The 12,576-nt window shown below is 34.9% G+C and overlaps 1 protein-coding gene across 1 annotated transcript in view; it reads right to left on the reverse strand.

Annotated features, from left to right (window-relative positions):
- LOC149797840 (RNA-binding protein 26-like) overlaps nt 1–12,576 on the reverse strand; it is a 107,710-nt gene that overhangs the window by 52,147 nt on the left and 42,987 nt on the right. Inside the window, exons 6-9 of the mRNA XM_089962855.1 lie at nt 11,327–11,491; nt 10,433–10,540; nt 5,396–5,608; nt 2,325–2,537 (exon numbers count right to left, since the gene is read on the reverse strand). Coding sequence (XP_089818981.1) covers nt 2,325–2,537; nt 5,396–5,608; nt 10,433–10,540; nt 11,327–11,491 — 699 coding nt within the window. The remainder of the gene's footprint in view (nt 1–2,324; nt 2,538–5,395; nt 5,609–10,432; nt 10,541–11,326; nt 11,492–12,576) is intronic.

Below are 12,576 nucleotides of genomic sequence, written 5' to 3' on the forward strand. Positions count from 1 at the left end.
AGCGTACAGAAAATTAATGGCTGCATTGTCTGTGTATAAATGCCTTACCATACGACCAAATCTTCACATTACAGAATGTCTTGTCACTAAGCAGACTACTTAAGGACTTGCACATCTTCAGTTGTAGAGGTATGTGAATTATTTATCAATTGCTTGTGTACAAGTTATAACTATTGTACTACTACGTTTATTTTTGTGTATATTATATGTAGTTTCGGCTTACATAGTATAATGCAAATATTTTATATTCTTGTTTGTGACTTAGCAAGAGGCTTGTATCAGCAATATAAAGTTGCATTTTTAAGAAACATTTAGTATGGTAGGATTCTTATCGGGCATGGATAGGTCCACTTCTGAACTTGTTTGTTTTCTAATTATTGTGCCGATAATTTAATCTGTATAGCTTACCATATATAACATCATTACGTTTTATCATATATGCCCGTGTCATGCATAGTACACAATGTAGATCGAAGTCACAGCTGTAGAGCTGATCAGAGTCGACATGGTACCAGCTGTACAAAGAAGCTGACCATAGCAGCTGTAAAGCTGAACTATAGCAGCTGTAGAGCTGAGTGAACAGTGATGCTGGTCGAGTTGCAGGTGATTTGGGCGTTGCTGACCGCTTGGTGGGAATTGAATGGTGGTCGGTGACTACCTGGAATACTGACTGCTTGACTGACCAGTGTGACTGGTAGCCAAATGTGCTGGTGACAGAGTGGGTAACTCCATACATGTAATCTTTTAGCTGTGAGCTAATTTTGGAGTTTGTAATACCCAGTGTTTTGGGATTGTGAAGATATTATGTATATCTGTCCCTTTGTTTTCATCATTTCACTATTTGAGTAAAATACATCATTCTTTTCATCGTGTGAAATTACTGTGATCATTCACGTCTGTCCTAGTACTGTTAAAGGTCATTTCTTTTTATTTTCATTTGTTGCATTATTAGGTTCGTGCAGATATGTTAATTTGTCCAATATTTGGATCTTATACATACACGTATTAATCATAATTCTTTTCTCCTTCAAGTCATTCATCATTAAACAATGTATCTGTATCACCATCAAAAGCGTTCTGTTATAAATCCGAAATCTTACCCGGTTACATACATACATATGTACGTACATACATACATACATACATTGTATTTGTATCATACATTAAAAGTGTTCTATTATTAAAATGCAATCAAACCCTGTTATCTTGTTACAACTCCACTGAATTTACTAATCCATGCTGACTCTCTGATCTATTGTTTAATGAGACAATCAAAGCCATTAACTGTAACTCCTGCATGAAGTGGTTTCATGTGTAACGATGTCTACACTGACAACCAATCAATTTTTGTTACCCAAATCAAGCTTGTAAAATATAAACGATACAGATGATGACAGTGATCCAGAATTTTAGGGCTTTTTGTCCTAGGACAAGTTACTTGAAATTGAATAATATATTTATATATAATATAGCATTAAATCACATTTCTTTTCACTCTTTGATATTGTTTTTTACTGTGTATGGCTTAATATAAAAATGTTTCTCTAACAAACTGTCTGTCTATAAGCATACATACATACATACATACGCTTAAGAATTTTAAATTATTTTAGTTCATGGAAGTTCATGATCACATGAAATAATTGGCGACCAAATGGAGCAAACTTTGTATCAGTTAAATTAACGGCAAACACGCTGTGAATTTTACTTAAATTCTGTCTGAAAACATAAGTTGTAGAATAAACTATAGTGGAACAACATCAGAAAATTATAAGGCATTTAAATATTATTTTTGCCCCTCCCCCCAAATGGTGCCCAGAAACAAAACAAACTGTGTCTGAAAACATACCATAGATATGGTATATGGTAAAGTGTGTGTGTGTGTGTGTGTGTGTGTGTGTGGTGGTTTGGATTTTTAACGTAGCTTTAAATATTTTTCAGTCATATCGCTACAATGTCTGCAGTGAGGCCCTTTATAGTTATGTCTAGTACTGGGGAATCATGCCACAGACATGTAGCATGATGTCTCACCCAGTCACATTATCCTGACACCAGGCCTACCAGTTCTAATACTAACCTCTTAATGCTGAGTGCCTAGTGAGGCATTTGTTATTACCTTTTTTATAAGTCTTTGGTAAGACTTGAATCAAATAAAGGCTATCATCATAACACTAATAATAAAAGTATATCACATGTCTCATGCATTATCAAATATTTTTAACAAAGATAAATAACTTTCAAAGATCAATCTTTTTTGCCATTTGGAAAAAGCCAGTCTTTGCCAAGGACATCTGTACTCGAGTCTATTACATTATTTTAATTACCATTTCCTTTCAGCTCTGGCTCTTGACTGACTCTGACTAGTTCTCTCCGAGGTGTCTGGTGGAGAGGTGGCGGTGGACCTAGGTGTGGCTGAAAGCCCTCTGGCAATGGTGGTAGCCCAGGTGGCCTGGGTGGTCCTCCTGGCCCACTAGGCCAGTAAGGCGGGCTGGCCATGTTCATGCCAGGAGATTCAGGATTATAACCCTCTTGCATTTCTAAGAAGGAAATATAAATTATGTCTTTATCATTACAGATAATGCATTTCATACATGACTGTTTTCCAAATCAAAGTAATTAGTACACTGATGGTTTCAAGGGTTCAATTAATATTAAATTAAACACGTGAAATATTCGTGTTTCTTTATTATAATCATAAGAAAATACCAATATCCATCTAAACACATACAATCTTAATTAGAAATATTTCAAGTTCTTCTTCAATCTTAATTAGAAACATTTCAAGTTTTTGTTCTCCTTGTCTCCAACAGAATCCTTTTGTGTTACCAACAGTCGTGTAAATGTTTACAATTTTTAAAAAATGTGAATACCTTATGCAAGGCATCCTAATATTTTCATGGAAGGATGAATTGTTGTTTGGGTCTTTAAATTTATTGTTTGTAGCAACCATAAAATCCACAAAAATAGGTACCAAACAAACAATAGCGAATTCACAGTACATCCTTTAAACATATCAAAAGCACATGTATTACATGGAGATATAACTTGTTATACCGAAGATGCTTCTTTTTTGTAACAACTTTTAGGTATTTATACCAAACTTTTTATGTGCCCATAGGCAGCCTAATGTCTGTACTCCAAATTTAGGACACAGAAATGTGAGAAAATTAATCAATCATGTGTAATGGTACATGATATTGAAATCCCACTCTCAAGATCTTCATAGGTAGGAACTGAGCAAATACTTGTTCCTGCCACAAATTGTACACTTTAGGTGGGATTTCCCTATCAATACATAAAATAAATTATATTATTCTAAACCATGTAATTGAAGAAATCTCATAAATAAATAATGCATACTTCCCTCATTTCTGACTGGTTGTATTGAGTCATTTGACTCAGGTCAGCTGCCATACAAATGTTTAATAATGTCACAGTAACTAATGCAAATTGATGATGTGGTGGATACAGACTGGATCTTTTCTTTTTCCCTGATTATCAAGTCCCAAATAAGTACTGACCCTTCTGTTAAAATAACTGGACCCATTCAATGAATTTAATGATAACAAAATTGTAATTTTTTTCTTCTTAACAAAACACAAAAATTTCACAAAAACACAAAAAAGTATACGCACAAAAGTAAATAAATATTAAGTAATTAATACAGGTGGTTAGCGCAGAGACAAGAAAATTCTAGTCACAGCATCAACTCCAACATACTCTTTTGTCTTGCCTGCAAATCATATTACAGTCAAACCCGGTTATCTCGATTACGTCGGGGGTGTAAAAAAATCGTCGACATAACCGGGTCCCGAGATATCCGGGTTCATAAAAACCGGTAATTTTAAAAATGTCCTTGAGCATTACTCCTGTCTCTTGCTGGTGTTTACTGGAATCCCCTCCCACTGCATGTTACAATAAAATAAACAAAACGCTTAATTGATAATAAAATGAAATGAACTAACCTGGTGTTGTTATCATTTATTCCTTTTTTATCATCATAAGTAATTTATTAAAGAAAAAATATATCTATGAACTCCATATATCACATGTAGCGTATGCATCCATTACTGTAGTGTGCATCACTTATGTCAGATAACACACGACGCATTTTTATAATTGATGTGAATATTGAAAAACAAATCATGTTTGGTTGTACTCAGAGGTTTGAATATGTTATCAGATTGAAAAATGGATCAAAGAAAATCACAAACGAGAGAGTGAGAGAGAAACATCCACCGATTGCTTTCAGGCACCCGCCATTCACGCATAACGCGGTGTTAGGTGCAAAATAACCAAGATTGTATTATATCCAGGTTAATATATGACAGTATCTCGCAGATAAAGATCAATAAATGTTTTTGAAAATACATGTACATGTACATGTACATTGACTGTGAGTGCAAATGAGGAAAAGCGATCCTATAAACCAACTCTGCTAGACGCCATCATGTATGCCCGTGCAGCTTGGAACAGTGTATCGCCGAAAACCATTCAAAACTGCTGGTTCCATTGTATTTTTCCGGAAATTTCTGATGAAGAATTTCACCAGCAGTGTTTAATTGCACAAGAAATTAAAGAGCCTCAATCAGAAATAGGTCTTGAAGCGATGGCTGATGAGATTGCGGACTCCATAGGCATTGCTCGGGATGAATTTTCTAATTATGTTCACGTGGATGATGATGCCAATGCCTATGGTGAACTTACTGATGAGGAAATAATCCAATCGGTGACAACGAAGCAGATACAATCATGCAAGCAAGATGATGATGATGATGATGATGATCAGCCTATCACTATCCCAAGCTACAGTGAAATGGCTGAATGCATTAAAAAAATGAAATTGTTTGTGGCAAGTGTCGACGGTGCCGAGCATATGTATGAAAACGTAAGTGCTTTTGAATCGTTCGTTACAGATCAGCACCGGAGTAAACAAAAGCAGACTGATATTACTTCATATTTTCTACAAATCGATCGCTTTTGCTGACTATTTCTTGTACAATTTCTGTGAGATTGACGTTAAAAAGTTGCATTTCGTCGAATTAAGCGGGTCCACATGTTACTTCGGACCGAAACTTATGCCCGACATAACCGGGTTATCGACTTAACAGAGGTCGAGATAAGTGGGTAAAAAATAGCATAACAAAGAAGAATTTTTTCGGGACCGGACCAAAACGCTCGACATAAGCGGGTTGTCGAGATAACCGAGGTCGAGATAAGTGGGTTTGACTGTACTATGTTTACTTAACGATTTCAAAACACTTTCCAACAAAATCTTAACTCTTGTTCTGTTAGCCCAGCTGCAGATATAGTAATACCTAGCATGTGCTATTTGTTAATAAAAACAAGACAAATTTCTGCCTTGAGAAATGGCAGCTATAAATGCATCACTAACCTGGTCTGGATGGATCAAAAGTAGGAGGAGGAGGAGGGGGTGGAGGTGGAGGAAGAGGTCTGATAGGTAACATGTGAGGGAGTGGAGGAGGTCCATGAAAATGATGTCTTGGAGGCATGAAGCCTGGTCCATGTGGAGGGGGACCAAGATGAGGAGGTGGAATAGAAGGTCCCATTCCTGGTCTCATCATTACTCCTGGTGGTGGAGGGGGACCTGAAAACACAACAACAACACAAATCAGCGTGATGTTATGTATCTCATACTGACTGTAGCGCAGGTATGTGAATGCCAGTATAATCTTGAACTGAAATTTTTTTATAAAAAAAAAAAACTTTGGAAAAAAAGTTAAATAATTTACATTCTCAAATATAAACATGACATTATTTGAAGTAACTGCCATCTGCTATGCTACTTAAAAAAATAGGAAAAATGAATACAAATAAAGAACAATCTAATCAATGCATTTAATGTTTTATATTTAATATTATGCTTATACAAGGATGGCAGCATTACAGTAACTTCTGCATCAGTTCTTCTGTCTCTACTAATAATTCACTTGAATAACAATAACTGTCAAGCAACTGTTTCTGGCAGATTTTCAGGCAACAAATGAATCATTATGCATAGGAAATTTTCAATTTTTTGATAACTGTTTAAGCAATTTAAGATGTTCCATGCAATATTCTTAAGGGTCACAAGTGAACCTGATATCACTCACCAGGCTTACATAACTTTACAGCTTATCATTTCAATAAGCAAACTTTTATGTACATTTGTAAAAACACAAATTATGTAAACTAACTCCCAAAATCTACATAATGTTGATTTTTTGACTGAACAGGAGTGGATCTATATTTGCTTTCTGTAATTTGTGCAGTAAGTACAACAGCATAAGCCATTGTGGACAATATCATGATGTATTCACTTCTGTACAAATGATAAATCGTGATGGAAAGTGCTACTTGGAAGGCTATATTTAACAATGTACAAGACCACAGTAGTTCAACACAAGACTTTTGCAAATAAGACAATTATTGTGAAATGTTTTAACAAACAAGTTTGTTTTCATGGAGCTTTTTTCTTCTCTTATCTAGTTATGATTAGGATAAACAATAATTATTATATGCTCATTTTTTTACCCGTTAACATTACATTGTCGGAATAGTTCAATACACATATAGCATTCACGTGAATAAAGGAACTACTTTCTATTGAAACAAGCAATGACACCAGCACTTTTGATTTGTAAACTAATCACATACACTTGCGTAAGAGGCTCTTTACGTTGTGGTTATTTAAATTTGTTTCTGAATGAACTAAAACATGTTTCGTAGGCTGCAAAACCCCCCCCCCAAAAAAACAAAAAAACCCCCAGCTGTTTTGGCACATTCCGCGCTAATATAATGTTATGGATTTAGGCTAGCTACATTATATAAAAGACGGACGATCATGTCCTTACAAATAACATACAACTGACAAGGAATATACTGTATTCTTTATCTGGTGATAAGAATGGCAAAATAAAATATACTTAGTTTTACATCCTGAATTTCCTCAAAATGTTTTTTCTTAATTCTGCAATCCGAATTACATCAGCCATGTCATAGATTTTCAATCTGGATTACACATTTCGAAAGTGTGCTGTAATTTCTATGATAAGTGCAATTGCATCCTCCTTACTGCACTCAAAATGAAATATACATTAAATTCCATAGCGTCTTTTTGAAAATTGCAATTGAAAGACTTCATATTTTCCCACATTATGATTTCAAACATTCAATGACAGAAACATAAACACATTTGCAGATGTAAATACGCTTCTCCCGTGCCACTTCAATCTGATGAATTTCATGTATAATTTGCACAGATGAATCCAGTCCAAAATCACAAACTTTCGTCGAATCGAAACAAAATACCAAAATATATTCACTCCAGATCAAATGGAAAAGTCGTTGCAATGCGCATTCATTCACAATATGACTGCAAATTTCAATTTTAACTAGACATGCAATTTTCTTTCGAAAGTTATGTTGACCGCATGACTAAGTTCAAATTATCTGGGTGGAGCTATGTGCGCATTAATAATGATGTCATTTTGTAAAGTCAAATCTGCGCTTGTGTATTTAGTTTGGAATACGGCATTCATTCATTCACGTTGTTTCTTGTAGTGTATTTTGTTTATATAATTAAACCTTAGGTAGAATAAATAAATTAGCATATAATAAAAAGGTTACTGCATTTGTATGGGAAAATATGAACTCGTTTTGTTGGAAGGATATACTGCACTCACAAGTTCATGCAGTATTCATTCCGAAAACTTGTTCATATTTTCCCATACAAATGCAGTAACCTATAATTACTGAATAAAAGTAACAGTACTTGGAAACAAAACAAACACTGATAATTTTCTTTACCTTGTTGTGGCACTAATATTTTCCCGAGAACTTAACATGCCTAGAAATAAAATCATTTAAGTGGTAATAAGCTCTACCAATCATTTGCAAGATCACCTAATTCATACGATCTGATTTTACTCATATTAAAACACATCATAAATCTTGATGATGTAAGCCCATTTAATAAGTTTGATCAAAAATGGATCAGAAATATTCTCCTGGTTGGTTACAAGCTTAGTCAATCACATCATTAATGTACCTGGATTCCATGCATTATACAACTCGTGTAAAATCTTGATAAAATAAGCCTTTCTTAGAAGCTTTATCAATATCAGATCAAAGATATGACTTCAAGAATGGTAAGAAACTCAATTCAATCAGATGCAAGACCATCTCATTAATATGCATGGATCCTGTTCATTAATGGAACAGTTCTTGATCTTGATATAAATGTATGTACCATTCAACCAATCAAATGCAAGACAATGCCATTAATATGCAAGGATTTTGCTCATTATCAAATATACTGAAGGCCTTTAAGCAATAAACCCATCAGTGCTCAAAACATCCAATTACGCCATGGCCATGGACCATTTCAGGCCCTCCTGTATATGCCTTTTGGACTTCCAAAAAACAGATCTAATTTGCCTGTGAAAACTGATCATGCTGATGTAATTCAGACATTTATTTTCAAGATGTTGAAAGATTAGGAAATTATTACTATTTATTCCTGTTATGAAGATTTGTTTCCTTACCATACTTATTCTGAATGCTGTAAACTTGTCCGAAGCATGTGGTCCATAAATGGTGAAGAGTTTGCCAGGGTCATCTATAATCAGTGCTCACTTAGCTCTAACATACATGTGATTCTACAGTGGGTAGGACACAGTACCAATCTGGATATTAATATGCATTACAGAAACCAGCCACAACCAGTCTACTGGGTTCTAGAACTGTTCCAGCAGTCATTACAACCAGTGCAATGATCTGTGGCCAGCTAGCATGTATACACAACAATCTGTTAATTGATTACTTTGTTGTTGTAATCTTCAGCTTAGGCTAAATGCGTGATGTTTTTTTAGGCATTATTAAGTATTAAAGGGATCAAAAGTGGTCCATGATGGCTTTCAAGTCTTTGATTTTAAAAAAAAGCCATCCTTTAGCAAAGGTGAGATAAAAAGGAAAGACTAACTACAAATTATTTTGGCAGAAACACAATTATTTTGATTTTGTTATGGTCTTGTTCAATTGCTATTGTGTTGTTCAAGATGTTTCAGGTTAAAATTTAATGAATAATAACAGCTGTCCCTGGTTCATGCTTACACTAGTGTAATGGAATGTTGGTACAACATATTAAACAGCACCTATAAACTACATTAAAATTGTAACCATATAAAGCAAGACATGATTCAGATTCTAATGAACATAAACACTGCTGATCCATAATGGAGGACACTGATTGAGCAATCAGACAATAGCTGACCACATGACCTTGAGGAAAACATTGATTTACATTAATTATTTTGAGACCTCCCAAAAACAAGTGTCAATTTCTGATGATTTTGTTGTTATCTTTTCATATTTTAAGTAAAGCAATTGCATTATTGTGTGACAAATAATATTTTTTTTTAAATAGGGCAATTTTGGGCAAATGGAAATTGGAGTCAGAGCAGTGTGATTTTTTTTAAGGTCACCAACCCTGAGCCTCTATCTAAAGAACTTTTCCTTTGAGGACCATCCAGGTTGCAAGTCTGATCAAAATCAGATTAGATTTATGGCTTCCAAAGTGGTAATAAACTCAGCGAATTTGATGCAAGATCGTGTCATTAATACATATGGCTCTTGGTCATTCTTAAAACTGTTCAAGATTATGATGATATAAATGAATATTTCTAGTTTGATAAAACTTGGATCACAATATGCCCGAGTGGCAACAAGCCCGGTCAGTCAGATGCAATATTAAATCATTAAAAACCATGCATCTTGCTAAGTATCAATCAATCCAACATCTTGATGCAAGTACACATTTCAAGTTTGAACTCAATCAGATCAGAAATCAGGCAATCAAATGCAATATCCCCTCATTATTCTGTGTGCAGCTCACTCACTGTCAAGCTTGTAAAATATCTTAATGATATAAGCAAACAATCCACAACTGATGAAAATCAGATTAGAAATGTGGCCTCCAGAGAGGAAACAGTCACAGCCCATCAGAAGCAAGATTACCTCATTAATATGCATGGCTCTCACTCATTACTGAATTTGACTAAGATTTGGTTGATATGAGCTCATAATCCAAGTCTGATTCACATCAGATGAGAAATATGGACTTCAGAGTGGTAACAGCAATTATGGATGGATGGAAATCATGTAACAGAAGATGCACAACACATGCCACATGACAGATGCAGGACAATACCATAAACTTACTTGGTCTTACAGCCTAATGACTAAAAAAAATAAGCACACTGAATTGATCACTTCTTTTTAATAAACATAGACTTCTCTATTAAAAGCTACACACAACTGAATTATTCCTTAATCACTAAAGGTTATTAATTCCTCCATCATAATAAAGGAAATCTTCCAATCTGGATTTGTAGACAGGTCTTCAAGATTTCTGCAGGATATCAGGACTTACCTTGCATATGGAAAGGAACTGGAGGGGGAATACTGACATCTTCCACCACCACAGGGTCAGTGCCATGATCATATGGACATAAGTCTCCCCTCATACAGAATCCCTTCTCTGGGAAATAAAACATTAAAAAAAAAGATTTTTCATCCATGGGTCATCAGCTATAACCATAGGTTAAGTTTAGTTGCTCAAATCACACAACATAAAGTTGAAAGTATTATACTTAATCCTGAAATTAGCTACATCAGTCTGTTTGACAGGCTCCATTGTGTATCACTTTGTGACCATGACATAACCTTCTGACTTATTGGTCACTTATGATCTTTCATGTACCCAACTGACTTGGGCAAGTGCAAAACTTTGAGACCCTCTGTCCCACTTCATATAGAATTCATGACCAGAAAGGAAGCCACAGTGACTCAGTGATTAGCATGCCAGAGTCATCTGAAGGCTGCTGATTGAGTCCTGGTTGGTTGCCATGGTCTTTCATTGGGCACAACACTTTACTCCTATTGCCTCACCAAAATAAAACCTTTCACGTGTTGATATGCCATTAAATGCCAAACAAACAAACAATCAAAACAAGATGAAAAATAACTTTTAATGAAGTGGGCTTTGATAACTTCGAGGTTAAATATATGCTCTGTAACTCAGTTGATCTGGGTATGGTCCTCAATGCCAGAACAATAAAGTTTAAGTGGTCAGCCAACCAAGTAGTAAAGTCTGTACTTTGTCCTCAAGCACAAAGACAAAATTTTGCTGATATGAGCCTTCAAGAGAAGTTTTCAAACATAATAACTTGTCATACCATCAACATTAATACATTCTAAACTTTACATATGAATCAAATTCTAAACCCGTCATACAAATTTAATTAAATACAATACAACTTTTTACCATCATAATCTTGACATCTCCTGAGGCGAGGCCCTGCAGAGTTGGTACGCGAATCATATCCTCTGCCTGTGTGAGTGACCACACTAATTGCACTTTCTCCCTGCACAACAGGTTCAGGACCATTGTCCTGGGTGGGAGTTGGTCCTCTACTATCAGGTGAATGAACTGAAAAAATTTGTTGCCAGAGAATAAATATTTCCTTTGTATAATAAGATAAAAGAATCTCTCAAAGGTAATGAAGCTCCACTGCTTGAAAAGAATTTTCAGGAATCCATGATAAATTCAGTTATTATGTCCTCGTATTCTTTTCAGCTATTTCAGATATTCTTCAGAAATTCCAACATACTAAATTATTGGTACAAAAAGAACTTTCTATGGTTTAGTTGACATTTTCACAAGACAATCTAAACCTGATATCATGGACAGAAGATCAATGAACATGCTAACTTTCTGCAAAAAAACTGGATTTGAAGAAAAAAAATATTTTTTTGTGGTTTTTGCTATCATGCTCACAAGCCATAATAGCTTGAGACCCATGCCAAGACCTTCGACCTTAAAATCAATGTCATAGTACAAACTTGCTAACTGCAATAAAACTAAATTCAAAGTCTGGAAAAAATTCCCTGATATATGACGTAAGCTCAGTAAAGTACAATATGCAAGCAATGACATCTGACTTGACCCCAATATTATCAGCTCTGGATTTCAAACCCCTTCACAAAAGTGAGGATGTGCTGCTGGTGGTCAAATCTCCACTATTTACATTCAAAATCAATTATATATTAGAAGAAGTGTTTGAGTGAAAACCCAATTATTCACTGAAGAGGAGCAATGGTACCAAGATTTACTTTATGGATACTATGGTTCCAGTGCTGGAGGTCAGATCAGCACCATAATCATTTATATATTGCTAAAGTGTTTTAGTAAAAATTCCATGTCAATATGACTGACTGTTCAGGATAAAGCAATATCTAAATTTTCAAGATGGCTGTCAAGTAAACCATTTTGAAGGCTGGATAAGTATAATTTTAACACAGAAACAAATATATGTTGCAGGAAAAAAGTGACTTAACAAAATAACATGAACACCATGATGACACAGAACCAGAATGTTTTTTTATTTAGTACCAATTATGTATAGTAGGAAGTGTTTTAGAGGTATGTCAATATGATAATCCCTTCACGGGGAGTATGTAAAATAAGACATTGAAACCATCTTAACAGCCTTATTGAAGGCATAATCAGCACTA

Source organism: Sinohyriopsis cumingii, chromosome 6 (genome assembly GCF_028554795.1).
Source record: "Sinohyriopsis cumingii isolate HCF-2022 chromosome 6, ASM2855479v2, whole genome shotgun sequence".
NCBI classification, from domain to species: Eukaryota; Metazoa; Mollusca; class Bivalvia; order Unionida; family Unionidae; genus Sinohyriopsis; species Sinohyriopsis cumingii.